Source organism: Aedes aegypti, chromosome 2, assembly GCF_002204515.2.
Source record: "Aedes aegypti strain LVP_AGWG chromosome 2, AaegL5.0 Primary Assembly, whole genome shotgun sequence".
NCBI classification, from domain to species: domain Eukaryota; kingdom Metazoa; phylum Arthropoda; class Insecta; order Diptera; family Culicidae; genus Aedes; species Aedes aegypti.
Window position 1 is genome coordinate 45,714,056 of NC_035108.1, and position 15,603 is coordinate 45,729,658.

The window sequence follows — 15,603 nt, forward strand, 5'->3', positions numbered from 1 at the left end:
GTCGCCAAACGATAAAAAAATGCCGGGGGTCCAAAATATATACTTTGAGGGTCCAAAATGTATTGGTGTGTCCAAAATAATGAAAAACAGTGCTTCACAGTTCAATTATTTCGACGTTTTTTGGATCCTACATGACCGTTTGGGCATTTTTATCTCATAGAGGAAGTTTTTCTCTACATTTTGACATGTTCTTTGACATTGTTACGCTGTGCAATCAATTAATTAGGACACAAAACTAAAATCACTTCCTTAGGGGGTCCAAAATACGACTGTTACCCTAGTGGAAATCTAGAGTAGAAGCAAAACTTAACGAACCTTCTGGTCACAGATGTTGCATTGCCTACTTCCCAAACTCCAAAACCCCGGTGTATTATGGAAGGTGTGAGTTTTTTCCCCTGACCCCCTTGTACATCAAAAAAATAAAATAAAAAAAAAACTTCCAGACGATTTTTCAACGCCAGAGCGACCACGACGAAGCTGTGCTGGACAAGTGGACAACAGCTCTGAACTGTAGGCTTTCTTTCAACGAACAAATGTATGATATCCTTCAGAAGAATACAGTTCATTTTACTAAACACTTCTTTGTCAAAATGGAAACTTTATATTCAATACAAATAATCAAATTGTTTCCGAGAAATAATAACATCCTTGGTTAACCAAATAAAACTAATAGTATAATATGTGAATGCAACAAAGAAGTCCGTAGAGAATTATATTAGGTAGTAAAAAAAACTTCAACAAAATATCTCACAGAGCTATGCAGCTAATGAACCACGGAACGGAACAAGGTAAAGCATCGGTGTATGTATACTTACATCAGTCAGTCTCCTTAGAAAAATAGATGCAAGGCGGGGATGGCACACCCCTCCCATTCCATTACGATTCACTTGGCTGCGTAGCTTTGCTGGCATTATCCTGCTCTGCATCCGAGGCTATGGAAGTGGAGGCCGCATTTGAATTCGCCGTCGTTGCTGCTTCTGCAACGGCACCATCACCCTCCTCCATGGCCACGGTTGCATCCGCCACGTTCTGCTCAGTGGCCACCGTCGCCGGCAGGATGGTACGGATTGCGAGGGCGTCCTTCATCACGATGACCGTAACGCGCACTTTCGAGAACAGCATCAACGATGTCGGGGCGAACTTTTTCTCCTTGGAAATGAGGATACAGTGCCGGATCGGTTTGGCCTCTTCGGTGATTTTGAAATCGACCGATTTGGAGAGTTGCTAAAAGGGCGAGAATTCGATTTCGGTGAGGGTTTTTGGTATGTGTTTTTAATGTAGTTAATAAATCTACAGCATTCCACAAATAACAATTCCCTCGAAAACTCTTTTCGCAGTATGTCGTTCTCAAGAGTGTATCATTTCTCAGAAAACCAATCATCAGAATACTACCGTGATGAATCAAAATCCGGACGGCACCAATATCCGGACACTCTATCAATATTCATTTTTTTAACAATGAAAATCTACAATTATCTGGTAATATTTTCACGTATTCATAGATTTAATCTAATTGCGCCATCCAACAATAATTTGCAATCTAGTAAGCTTTGCCAAAATATATTAAAAATAAAAACAAATTCGGAGCTTCAGTTTGACACTTTTTCTACGCCGTGCAAGTTTTAGCTGTGTAGTTTTGGACTAATTCACCGGCATTGGTTCATTTGTGAAAGTGTGGATAAATGGTAGTTTTTTCTACTAGTTGTGTTCGGGATGCTGAATGTGATGATAGATTTTAAAGTTTTATAAGTGAAAGTGGTGATTATATGTGTAATTTAATTATTTTAAGAACAAAAATATGCTGTCCGGCTTAGTGAGCCAGTGGTTATGTAGCCGGACATAAAGTGATATCGTCATAAATTTGCAGTATAAACGAATATTTGTGAAGCATATTCGTAGGAAAATTAAAGTTAAAGTTAAAAAAAAAAACAATACAATCAGTGATAAGGCAATAATCATACACATAAAAACTGATAAAACAATGATTATTTCAGTCGTGCTGCAACATAGATGACGCATCGAACCGCAGATAGAGAATGCAGGTAAAAAAATCATTTTTTTTTCCAAAGTTATGCTGTTATAGTATATGATATAGCAAGTGCAAGTACTGTGTTTTCAGAAAAGTCATTTTCTATCGATTACAAAGTTTATTCAAATGAGTTTCATATAGAAATGGTCAATTTTATTGAAGCTGTCCGGATTTTGATTCATAAGTGTCCGGCTTATCGATTCATGTGTCCGGGTTTAGGAACACGACATGCTTCATTATATCTGCGATTTACATGCTATTTTTGCCATTTTCTTTAAAATTTTCATCGTTTTCATGAAGATTAGAGCCTAAACTAATTGTATGGAAACCACACTATAATTAGATGAGATAATAAAGTGTCGAAAATTAAGTTGCAACATTTGATGCCTCTTAAGCGTCCGGATATTGATGCAGCACGGTATATAAAGTATGACCCATAAAAAAATGCGAGAATTGTTTGAACGTGAATATAGCATCAACAAGCGTTATTTTCATTGTTTCTGATAGTGAATGTAATTTCTGATTATTGTAGTATATTCTGACACAACTTCGCTATCCAGGACAATTTTTGTCATATTTTTCTTACTGTCCTAAGTAATGTAATAAAGCAAATAAGTTCAAAGGTTTTGACCGCCCAAAGCTAGAAACAGCGTCTGATTGTCGTATACTCTGGTGATAAACTTTCCACCTTCAAAAATCGCACTTTATTGTTGAAAATTTTAGTTTGTTTGGTATCAGAGGATGGAGAAGTTCTTAGAGAACGTGATTTTCATGATCACAATAAAATATTTTGCCAGGGTCATAGTTTTGAGGGCATTTGCGTCTTATAGGTTTGATATGCCTTTATTTTTTGTTTAAGTTGAATAAATAAAATAAATACGGAGGCCTATAACAGATTTTTGAGGATGAAATTTGTTCCTACGGTTAGAGACAACTTATATCAATACTAGCTCATAGGTTTTGAGCGAAACGGAGCCGCTTATCACATTTATATGTAAGTTCAATCAAAGCTCTCCATAATGAGCTGTTTTTTCGAAAATATGTTTAAGTCTCCAATTACCCAGGTAAGAACCAATTCTATCATTTGATATGGGCGTATGCTGGAGACAAGGCCTGTGAAGAATCTCACGCCATCGTTGATGTTTTAGAAGCTTTCATCACACAGATATTGAACTCGACGTCCGCATCATCAAATTTGAAGGTATGCTTCCAATTCCTCTCTGGTAAGGTGAAAGTAACAGCTAAAAAATTTGTACAAAGCGAAAAACTGAGTCTTAATAGATTGAAAAATACGAGTAATGAATAAGACTTATGTTTCAATCACATTTTTTATGTAAAAACTACCATAAAACATGATATGACGATTTTCGCATTTTTTTATGGGCCATACTGTATCCATAGACGAATGAAAAGTCATAAAGTTTGACGCTCAACTTTTGACGAGAAGCATCCAATATTATTTATTTATTTCCATACCAATACATGTAGAGTAAGGTTATTACCTTTTTTAATTCTACATTCAGAAAAAAACAATATGTATGTGACGAATTCATTTCTTAACTTACAACTATTTCAAAAACAAGTTATTAGTTCTAGATACAATTTAAACTACTGGTTACTTGTGTTCAACCATGAGATGCACCCCCTGCGAAACTCGTTGATAGACCGCGAAATTTTTATTTGAGCCGGAATCTGGTTCCAATAAACAATGCCACGCACGAATAAAGTATTTCTGTAGTATGAAGTTCTATAGCGCGATATACGGAAATTCCTCTCACGAATACTACGAAAAGGTTGGAGTTTTTCATGCAAATATAGAGGTTTTGCTGTGTTGATGATTTTGTACAATGTTATGAAACAACGAAATTTTACAAAATTAGAAAAAGAGCATCCAAGCAATTGCGGTTGAAGGTGTGAAACACTAGAGTACGACGACAAATTGAATATCCATCTAATACAGCAATTCACAGCAACGCGGAGTCTGCCGAGAGACCGAGAAGAGGCGTTAAGCAAAAACTCGCTCCCATACACCAAATGAGGCAGTAATAAGGTTTTGAATAATTTAAGTTTAGTTGCTGTTGGTAAAAAATTAGCTGTCAGTTTAAGATGACGTAGTCCGTTATAGACTTTTCTACACTGAGAATTGATATGGCTGTCCCATTCTAAGTTGCTTTGGAAAATTACACCCAAGTTGGATATTTTGTCAACGTACTTCATAGGAACATTGTTCAAGGATATGGAGGGTGGTGAAACCGTATTGTTGCGAGATCGAGTCATGAACAGAATTTGTGATTTTTCTGGATTCAAGGGTAAAAGGTTACGCTCAGACCACCGGTAAATATTCTTCAAATCTAGATTTATCAAGCGAGCAATTTCAGATATTGACAATCTGTTGGAACATAAATAAATTTGCACGTCATCTGCAAAAATATGCATTTTACAGAATTTTATTACATTTGGAAGGTCATTTATAAAAAGGGAAAATAATATTGGACCTAAAACGGACCCCTGCGGAACTCCTGAGACAATATTAACAAATTCAGAATACTTATCGTCAACAGCAACTGCTTGTTTACGATTATGGAGATATGAACGAATGAGTGAAACTGCTGATCGAGAAAAACAAAATTGGTTAGATAATTTCTGTAGCATATTAGGACGATTCAAATTTTAAAAAAATATTTGAAAATCCAATCTCCCATATGCTCTTAGCATCTAACAATAGTGTATTGTGAAATTTTCAGCTCTCTAGGTGGTGCTTTAAACAGGGTGTCTACTCATTTATAGACATAGAATTCCCTGATATTTCCAGGTTTTTTCAGGTTCTGGAAAATAATTCCAGGTTCAAGAAATTCTTTAAAATCCATAGGTGTTTGATGAATTTTTAATATTAGATGATTAAACATTAATTTTCAAAGATAGGAGTTTGGCTTTGAAATACTTTAAAAAAGTCTAACGAAAAGTATTTTCAAAAAAATATCTGTTTGTTTTACGTGTGTAAACAACTCAAGAAAAAAATTGGTTATTTTGTAATAATTCCCCGAAAACCAAGAATTGTTATCAAATGATCTGAAAGTGCCTGTCATCGTCAAAGTCAGATATTAACAACGATCTATTTGAACTTAAGAAAAAAAAAGATTTCCCTAAAATGATATTCAGTTTTATGAACATTTAAAACGTACTCGTGCCATTACGATTGCTCGTTGTGCTGTAAATTTTATTCACATATTACACCGATAATATTTCCAGGAGTATGATTTGTGATGTTTAGCGAATTCTGTGAGTGATTCTGCCAAGAATTTCGTTTTAGATACGTTTATGAACTCGATCTGGATTGTTTCTAAGGATCAGGAATCCGTCCAATAATCGTTTCATGATTCAACGAATCTACAAGTTTTCCAAAAAATTGATTTAGATCATCTTCAAGAATTCTAACCTCCTTCAGAAATTCCTCCAAGTTTTTTTGATAAAGTATTAAAAGATCAAGGGATGTCTCCAGGAAAGGATCAAAGAAATTTGTCAGATTTATTGTAGACAATTTTGAGAAATCCACAAGGAATGTCGAAATTTTGGATTCTTGATGAAGCGGTTTCTAAGATTCTCCTCATAAATTGCTAACATAACTGAAAAAAAAAACATTTCAATCTCTGAATAAAGTCTTACAGGCTTGTTTTTGACGAAATTCGGAAAGGAAATAATTTTTATAATTACTATAGCACAGACAAACAGACGTAACACTTAGAACAAATCTCGATCCAAATCATAGTCACGAGGACATGTACGCCCAATGCTGAAATTAGTGTATTTGGCTGACGGGCCAACAGATGGCGGTAGTGTGTAAACGTCAAACGCGAACAAAAACGATGCGAGCGCAACGGGCGGCGAACTGGCCACCTACCATATTTTTGAATAGACCGTTTAAAAGGTGGTCGATAGACAATGATGAGAGTGTGACGTCTGTTTGTCTGTGACTATAGTGTTAACTGGTGATGAAGTTGAGAAGAATCCATTGAGACTTGAAAATTTCATTTGAAAAATTATTCAAGAAATGGAACCACAGGAATCATATTTTGATGAAATGATGGAAAAATGCCGAGAGAATTTCGGGAGAAATTTTATAAGAAATCCCAAGTTTAATTTATCAAGAAATTCTTGGGAAAGTTTAAAAGTTTATAACTCCGATTTCACCGAACAATGCCTGAAGGATTTTTGGAGCAATTCTTGAGTGTAATCGTGAATAAATTAAAAAAAGGGTTTTTATGAAAATGCTTAGAATAAATGAAAAAAAATGGCGTAGAAATTATTACAGGGTTTCTTGGAAAAATGTCGAAACATTTTTTTTCAAAAACTTTGAAATAAATCTTAGTGGAAGAGCTCCTTTAGGATCTGTGCAAAATTTTTTAGAAGTTACAAAAAATCAGTGGGAAAACATCTGGAGGAAATCATGTGATAAACGCTAGGTTTTTTTTTTCAGGATAATCTCTGTGAAAATGACTGCAAGTTATTTTTGTTAAGCTCTGGAATAAACCTTTGTGGAAGCGGTGGAAAGCTTTAGCAACTCTGGGCCAAATTCTTAAGAAATTCTTAAGAATTCCTGAAGCATTCCTCGGGATCTGAGAAAAATATCATTAGGAACTTGTGCAATAATCGTATAATAGTCTTTGTAGGTTTCTCTTGAGTCTCTAGAGATTTGCACCAGGATTTACTGCAAGCAGATTAAATGTGAGTTTAGTGGCCATTTTGATAAAAATAAAGACTTTACAGACCTTAACCAAAAATAGAGACTTGCATTAAAATAGTAAGATTAAAATAGACAAGACTATGAAAAAAATCTGCTAACCTTCAAAATATAGTATTTTTGTTCTTTTTTTTTCTCTTTACCTACAAAGTTTATTATTTTTGTATAATAAACGAAACATTTATTTTTGAAAAAAATTGGAATGTTTTCAACTAGGTTTCATATGCTCATGAACGAAACCCAACTAGAACTGTACTAGCCTTTATCAACTTGGCATTCTTAAATTTTGCTTCATTGCCTAAACATTAGGGTTCGGCTTATTTTTCAAAAGTTCTCAAAACCAAAAATTCGTGAGCTCTACTAATTTTAATATACATTAAAAGAGAAACCTCAAAATTTGAGCCAAAAATATTAACATTCAAAGGTCGCCACCAAGCGTTTTGAAGGTGAATTTTCAGGTTAATAAAAATGACCTTCAGTGAAGTAAACATAACTTTGTTATTTATCAACCGACTTTAAAACTTTAAGCATCAACACCTTCAAAATTAATTTTATGAAAAATTTGTAGAACACCAAATTTGTCTTAAATCAAAACAAGTTTTAGTTAAAAGTAATTTATTCCCAATTTTTCCTCATTTTACTAAAAATTTCAATTTTGTTTGACCATAACTTCATGATTACTCAACCGATTCCAAATCTTTTTACATGCTTTTGAAGCTAATTCAATTGTTTTCAAACCTTTCATACATAACATTTCATTAAAAATGTCTTGACCTAGTTATGCAGCGAAAACATGATTTTTTAAGGAAAAATGCCAGTTTTTCAAATTTTTTGCCAGGTAAATATTATCTCTAAAGCTGAAACTAGTTTTTCTCATTTGTTAAACCTTTAAAAATTGACGATTTTTAAATAATTTTGAAACAAACATATGTCCGCAAATGTTAAAAAATATATGCACTTTTCATCTCGTAATTAAGGCAAGATGCTTTATATATTTAGGTTTTATAGAAAAAAAAAAACAATTTCCGGCGAAAAAATTTAAGTAATCCAAAGATATTTGATTTTTTAATTGAGAAATCATGTTTTTGGGTAGTTTTTGTTGAATAGCTAAGTCAAAACCATTTTTTAGAAAAATGTGTTGTATGAACAGCTTGAAAACAACTAAATTTTCTTTGAAAACATGTAAAAATATTCGGAATCGATTTATAATTTTTAGTAAAATGAGGAAAAATTTGGATAAAAATATTTTTAACTTAGACTATTTTAGATTTTGAACAAATTTGGTGTTCTACAAAGTTTTTATAAATTTAATTCGGAAGATAATGGTGCTAAAAGTTTCAAAATTGGTTGAAAAATAACAAAGTTATGTTTACTTCACTGAAGGTCACTTTTTATAACATGAAAATTCACCTTCAAAACGCTTGCGCCACCTTTAAATGTTAATATTTTTGGCCCAGATTTTGAGGTTTCTCTTATAATGTGATTTGAATTCAGTAGAGCACACGAATTTTTGGTTTTGAGAGCTTTTGAAGAATAAGCCGCGCCCTACTAAACATGTTTATGTTGAATAAATAAAAATCGTTAGAAGGACTAAACATGTCAACGAGCGGCGCAGCCGAAAATTTTTTGATTGAAAAGATTTTGTTTCACAAAAACGACATATTCTACCATGCACTATTGCTTCAAAATAATTTCCCTGAGTGTAGCCAAAATTCCCTGAGAATTCCAGGTTTTTTCCAGGTTGAATAAAATTCCCTGATAATTCCAGGTTTTCCAGGTTTTTCCAGGTAGTAGACACCCTGTTTAAAGGTTGCCTAAAGACAATAAAGGATTATATGGAATTACTATGAAGAAATTTTGATAAATGTTCCAAACACGTTAGTACTGTAATTTAAGTAGCAATCTCAAAATTTCTCCATAGTTATTTCCATATAAACCTACATTGTCTTTGGGCCACCTTTAAATCACCACCTACAAAGCTGAAAATTTCACAGAACATTATTTGTATGCTAAGGATGGTAAGTAACATATGGGGGATTGGATTCTCAAACATTTTTAAATTTTAAACTGCCCTAATCCAATATAGGTTTAGAACCCTGGGTTTAGAATGGGTCAACTTTTGTTAAATTATATTTTCTCTGAACAATATTTAATATGCAATATTCACAATAATGTTTCTGCTTACTCAACCTTTACGTACATATTGACTAAACAAGAAAAACAAATCAACAAAAAGATGATTGATTTGTAACCCATAGACTTTCAGTGATAGTCATATTTTGAAAATATTTGTGCTTTATAAATAAAAATCCAGAGAATTTACATAATAATTTCTAGCTTTATATATGTCTAAAATAGTTCTTCAGCGGGAAATTCAAATTGACAAGTTCTAAAATATAACACAAATGACTTTAAAAACAAGGTGACCTAACTTGCCCCTCTTCGAAATATACGTCGATTTCATGTAATGTATTGCTTAAGGAACTTAGTGATTTTAGCGATTTTTTTTTCAACAAAGTTGACATGGTTGGTTGAAAACCAATTCCTGCACACCCAAAAGCAATGTCACGGTAGCACCTTTTAATTTGATCGAATACAAAGTATTGAAACACGCATCTTTTTTTTTTTTTTTTGTATGGTATTCAGTTGGAGCTGCCTGACAGCTTAACTTGTCAAGGCTGAACCCTCGGTCTGGCTTTTGCCAAGTTTCCCCTCTACCAGGACCAATACTCAGACGGACTAGGCAATGGCGCCCACATGAACACTGTTTTTTTTATTAGTATTGTGACGTGGTAGTTTTTGAAAAGTGCCCATATTCCCTTGCTTCTGAGAAAAGGAAGCATTATGAAAATCAGTAGCTCCATTAGAATTTGTTTGAAATAGTAGTGTAGAATTTGTTTGAAATAGTAGTGCATTACTAATACTGTCTAGTCGAAATGGTTTTGAATAATTTGTCATTCAAGTGCTATTCTGATTACCATTGTCTTTTACGTAAGATTAGAATCTTAAATGTCAAGTGTCGTCAAGTCTTAACAACATTAGGCTGTTTAGTAGTAGTTCTAGTCAATTTCATTTTTTGTTGTTAAAAGTATTTATTGGTCATTACGTTCATATATCCTTAAAGAAAAAGTCGCTTTCCTTGTCTGTTCAACAATTTTTCGAAACTAGCAACTGTACCCTAATGATCGATCTCAGCGTCTTACTTTCCATAGTCATTTTTATAGTGGATATTGAAGAGTAAAGTTACCTTAGGCTTCTCAGTCTCCTACAAGATTCACTTTTCGGTGGCAAATGCAATGCTTCACAACGCCTACTTTCTACTTGTAAATTTTGCGAAAATGAAGCTGGAATTAGATTATTTATACCGCTGTTACAAACGAGGTATTTCTTATTATGGCAATGTAAAAACCATATTAGAATAAGATTGTCGCCACTTATTTCTACTTAGTGAATCTACTAGTCATTTTCCTAAGAGTTCCTAAGTATTCCCTACGTCATAGTTTCCCAAACTGTGGGTCGCGACCCCCAGGGGGGTCGTGAGCTAGTCTTTGGTGGGTCGCGAAAAAATTCCAAAGTACGAATTTATTTCCAAAGTTTTTTTCTATGTTTCCTTAAACTTAAATTCTTACTTTATGACAAAACAAGTTTTTTTCCAATGATCGGGAATTCAGTCAGTTGGCACTATCTATATTATTCTAAGGTTAAGGTCTAAGGCTGAGAAGAACGTCGCCAATACAGCCTTCTTTAATCGTTCTTTCTTAATAAGCCATACTCGAACTTCCATGAGTCGAAGAGAATATTGGCCCATGGAAATATCGAATGTGATGAACATTATAGTACTCAGGATTTTTTTTTAATTTTCAATATGGTTCACGGTTTCAAAATCTCTATTATCATCAAACCTGCATGCTTCTCCGATATTTCTACGAAAACGTTCAGCATTCGGTCTAAGATTTTGTGGTTAGAAGGATAAAAAATATTCTGTCGAAAAAAATTCACATGCCTACAATTTTAGCTGCGAAATTGTCTTTTCTTGGATTGAGTTTGTAAAACAATCCTTAAACTTGAAAGTATTCCATTTTCTCCAACAAAATATTTTCAAACTTTCAGTATGTGAAGCAAACTTTCAAGGTCGAATAGTTATTGGTGGTGCATGCAACTTCAATTATAATCGAAATATTGATCCCGTGTGGTTCCGTGAGTCAATATTGAGCAATGGAACATCGACTCATGGAGGTGTGACTTAATTGAAAAAAAAATGCTAGAATATAATCAGTTCTATATGGAAATTTGATTGATGTTGATGATGATTGTTGTTAAAAGAATTTTCTATATTGAGACAGAAATCTTGTAACGAGCAGTTGCAAGTACAAAAGTAAAATAAATGATTTTATTCACTGTTTTTTTAATCAAACATAGTGCATGTCAACGTCAATTACGTGTGGTATTGTGATATTGTGATCAAATCTCATTCCCATCATAGTAATAAGTGACCTCAGAAGCTTCAGTACAAAACATGTTTCTGTACAATTTTTCACTGGTGGGTCGCAAAGAATACGCTTGTTGGATAGGTGGGTCGCGCAACCAAAAAGTTTGGGAAGCTATGCCCTACGTCGTAAATGATAACGATGTATCTAGCTAGCTAATAGTAAGAGTGGCTACGGATCATTCTGGTTAGCAAAACGCAAACTGAACGTCACCAATAGTATTAATGTCCACTTCGAATAGATTAATTATTTGAAATGGGCATCAATTCTATCAATGACGCAGAATGTCCGTTGGATCACATCCGAGATATTATTGCGTCTATGCCATATGAATTATGACGCGGCTTTAAGCAAAAAATGCCAAAATGTGATACCACCACTGGGGGGCAGATAGCCGTAGCGGTAAACGCGCAGCTATTCAGCAAGACCAAGCTGAGGGTCGTGGGTTCGAATCCCACCGGTCGAGGATCTTTTCGGGTTGGAAATTTTCTCGACTTCCCAGGGCATAGAGTATCTTCGTACCTGCCACACGATATACGCATGCAAAAATGGTCATTGGCACAGTAAGCTCTCAGTTAATATCTGTGGAAGTGCTCATAAGAACACTAAGCTGAGAAGCAGGCTCTGTCCCAGTGGGGACGTAACGCCAGAAAGAAGAAGAAGTGATACCACCACTACAGGTTACGCCTTTGGTTTCCATCATATGGGCTAATGGATTATGCCCTCCCATCGCGGCAAGGTCGCATAACCAAGGGGAGGGAAAGTATTGAAACACGCATCTTGTTACTTTTTCCCAATCAAAATGATAATTAAATGCACATAAAACTATGGCCCTTTTTTCATGTTTGTCAAGAGAGACCAAGGGTACACATCAAAAGAAAACTTGCGATTTTTCCCAAGCCCCCGTTGGTGAGCGAAAGTTATCTTGCAGTTAGGAGAAGTGTAGTTTCATATTTCGTGTGTTGTATATGTGCCACTCTCCCAGGTCTAAATACCGTAACGGGGTGACTTGCAACACTTTTCAATTTCAATCAACCAAAACCATGATCTAAACGTCGTCTTAAAATCTAAATTCCTTGTAGAACTTTGAATGGCCGGCCCGTCTACAGAATGAGATGATAAAAGATTGAATCGAATTATGTTGTCATATCAAAAGTCATCAAAAAGGTGATTTTTTTTTAATGTCCTTGTGTGGGGTGACTTGCAACACTCAATGCTAATTTAATCTTTTCCAACAAAATGTTGATATATTTTATTAGTCACACTTGTTAAGTATTGTTATTCATGTATATAAAGCATTCGAACCAGTACAAGAGCGTTATGAATACCTTTTTGTAAGAAAATAATTGAACTACTTTTGTATGGGAAAAAGAGACGTTAAATCATCAAGGTCCAATATCTTAACTGAACAATATTTTTAACGAATGTTTGTAGTTGATTGATAAATTATTACTCTAAAGTAGACCTAACAAAAAAGTTTTTAACTTTTATAAAACTCTAAATTGCTTAGAAATAAAGTGTTGCAAGTCACCCCGCATAAATACATTTATATAAAAATGATTTTTATTAAAAAGTTGATGTTACAATTTCGTCATATTATCACTTATTAATTATAGAAACAACATGTAGAGTATTACTTTTGTAAATTAAATCTATCTCATGTTTTCAGGTCACGATTTTGAACCTCCATCAAGTATCAGTTTTCAAGACATTTAGAAAAAATATGTTCATTGTATAAACATATTTATAATAACAGCTTTAATCGTAGCCCCTACTTGAATTGTGCGTCACACGTATTGAAGCACCGATTTAAAATAAATTTTCTTTTGCAATTTGTGTTTTTTAGTGAAATTTAATTGTAAATTACAATGTGTTGCAAGTCACCCCGTTTGACGGTATATTTTGTTCATCTAAATATATATGAAAAAGGTTCAAAATATTCATTTCCCAAGGTCCTTATGAGACTATCACCAATCGATTCTGCGGGATGTTTACATGAAAATGGAATTAGGTAGTAAGTTTGAAACCAGCGGCTTCTAGAAGTTACAGTTTTGATTCGGTTTTTGGCTGTGCAATGAGATTCTGACCAGTGGAATCCTGCGAAACGGTTTTCAGGGGTATGCTATTCTAGGGAATGTCAAAAAATCGAGTGATGTTACCTTGTAGCTAGTTTTGATGACGTGACCAGTTTCGATTAGCACCAGTTCGATTTGTTGAGGACCGATGTCCAGTACGGCAGCCTCGGCTTCCAGTGATGTTCGTTGCTTTAGGTAGTGTTTGAAGTACAACAGCGAGCTGGCATCCCCGGCCAGTTTGGCGTTGTACTTTTTGATGTTGCAGATGCCGGTCAGTTTGCTGAGTTCGTCCGGCGATCGTGTAGGAACTTCGTCGACTGCCAACGCGCCAGCGAGAACACGGTGCACCAGACAATCGGCATACCGCCGGATCGGACTGGTGAAGTGCGTGTACATGGGAATGGCCAGCGCAAAGTGATGGAACTCTTCGGGATCGGACGCGAAGGCCGAACAGAAGTAACGGGCTCGGGTCATGGGTTTAGCGATCATAATGTTCAGAACAGCACGGGCAGCGATCGGATCCGAACTGGCGTCCACAATTGACTCGACGGATTCGGCAATCGCTTTGGACGAATCGATCCGCAGACTGTGGCCATGTTTGGCGAGTTGCTTTGCCAGGTGCTTCATTTGATAATCCTGAGGCGCGAAATGATTTCGCAGAACCGATGTGCTGTCAAACTTGGCGTGAGTGAATTCTGCAACCGAGGCGTTCGCGAGAAGCATGAAGTCCTCGATCATCTGATTCGCGGTACGCAGCTCGTAGATGGCAAAGTCGGTGGGTTTTCCCGTGTTGGGATCCAACGAGAAGGACAACTTCGGTTGGTTGATCTTCAAGTTGCCGTTTGCCATCCGACGGGCCCTGAATTGAACTGCAATGCTTTGCAGTTGATTGACGATTCGGCTGAGGTAATTTGGAGTGTAACCGTGACGGATCTGTGGGAAGTCTTCCACCTTTAGATCTTGATTTGGCTTATCCAGCATTATCTGAGCATGTTCGTACGCTAGCTGAGTGCACGAATTGATAACCGTTTTGGCGAATCGTGTTTTAAGTACCTTAGCATCCGGAGTGATTTCCCAGAAAACGGAGAATGCTAGCTTGTCTTCGCCTGGTAGCAATGAGCAAAGGAAACACAACGATTTGGGTAGCATATGATACACTCCATCTACCATGTAGATCGAAGTGGCCCTCAGCTTAACCAACTCATCCAATTCGGAGGCTTCCCGCAGGAAATATGACACATCCGAAATGTGGACGCCGATCTCATAGTTTCCATTCTTGAGTATCTTACAGCTCAATGCGTCGTCCAAATCTCTTGCCGTGAGTGGATCAATAGTGAACACGCATTCGTCTCGAAGGTCCTCTCGTTTAGCCAGCTCCTCTTCCGGTATCTGGAACTCCGATCCGGGCAAACTGTTCAAGATTTTCTCCGAGTACGGTGAAACGTCCAGGTCATACTCCACCAAAATGGCTTGACTTTCGACTTCTAACTCCCCACATTTTCCAATTGATTTCATAATGTTTGCAATTGGAATATCGTTGTGCCATTCAATGATCTCCGCTTGATAGATAACCGATTCAATTTCCTTGAAATCATTCTTGAAAATCGCTTCAGGCCAGTTTTGTTTGTACACTCTCATAAAAGGCACCCTCATGTCACGAGGAGCGAACTTCATGTACTGGGATTGAGATACCTTTTCCTTAAATGGCATAAATGTCCCAACGCACAACCGACTGTGCCGTTTCTCCAAAATCTCAATCACAAATCCCCTATTGTTCTGCTGGCGTTCTCCTCCGTTTTCGTCGTTCGATTCATTCTTGTCTTCTGAACCACTCGGTGGAGAGTTAGCCGCTCCTGCCTCTTGAGAATCTCCGTGCTTCACGAACACCTTGACGTAGTCGCCGTCCATGGCGCACTTCCGCAAAATGACCGAGTTGATGAACACATTCGCCTCCCGGGTGTTATCATCGACGAAGGCTTGGGCATTATTGTTCTGATTAATCCGAACGACTCCCTCGACAATATAACCGACACCGTCCTTGACCAAACGTTCCACCAGTTCTGCCAAAGCTGCCTTATTCTGCTCCGTGAGAAAACTATTCTTTTCCGCTTTGGAAACGTTCTCCAATGTGAGTTCCTTTTTGAAATCCTTCTTATCGGTGGTCTTGCCATTGTTCAGGAGATACGTCACTTCTTCCTCGAATGTTCGAAACTCCCAAACCTGAAAGGGAAAAAAACAAATCTGTAAGTAACTTATTCAATTCATTAATGCAAC

At 36.1% G+C, this 15,603-nt stretch overlaps 1 protein-coding gene and 1 long non-coding RNA gene across 2 annotated transcripts in view; one reads left to right on the forward strand and one right to left on the reverse strand.

Moving 5' to 3' along the window:
• Positions 1 to 293: 293 nt before the first annotated feature.
• Positions 294 to 711, forward strand: LOC110675506. The gene is made up of 2 exons (XR_002499555.1): positions 294 to 379; positions 444 to 711. It is a non-coding gene; the product is annotated as an uncharacterized LOC110675506 (long non-coding RNA).
• The window catches only part of LOC5570507 (DIS3-like exonuclease 2), a 29,918-nt gene continuing 14,861 nt past the window's right edge, over positions 547 to 15,603 (reverse strand). Inside the window, exons 3-4 of the mRNA XM_001659145.2 lie at positions 13,414 to 15,549; positions 547 to 1,224 (exon numbers count right to left, since the gene is read on the reverse strand). Of these exons, the coding sequence (XP_001659195.2) occupies positions 877 to 1,224; positions 13,414 to 15,549 (2,484 nt within the window). The 3' untranslated portion in view covers positions 547 to 876. The remainder of the gene's footprint in view (positions 1,225 to 13,413; positions 15,550 to 15,603) is intronic.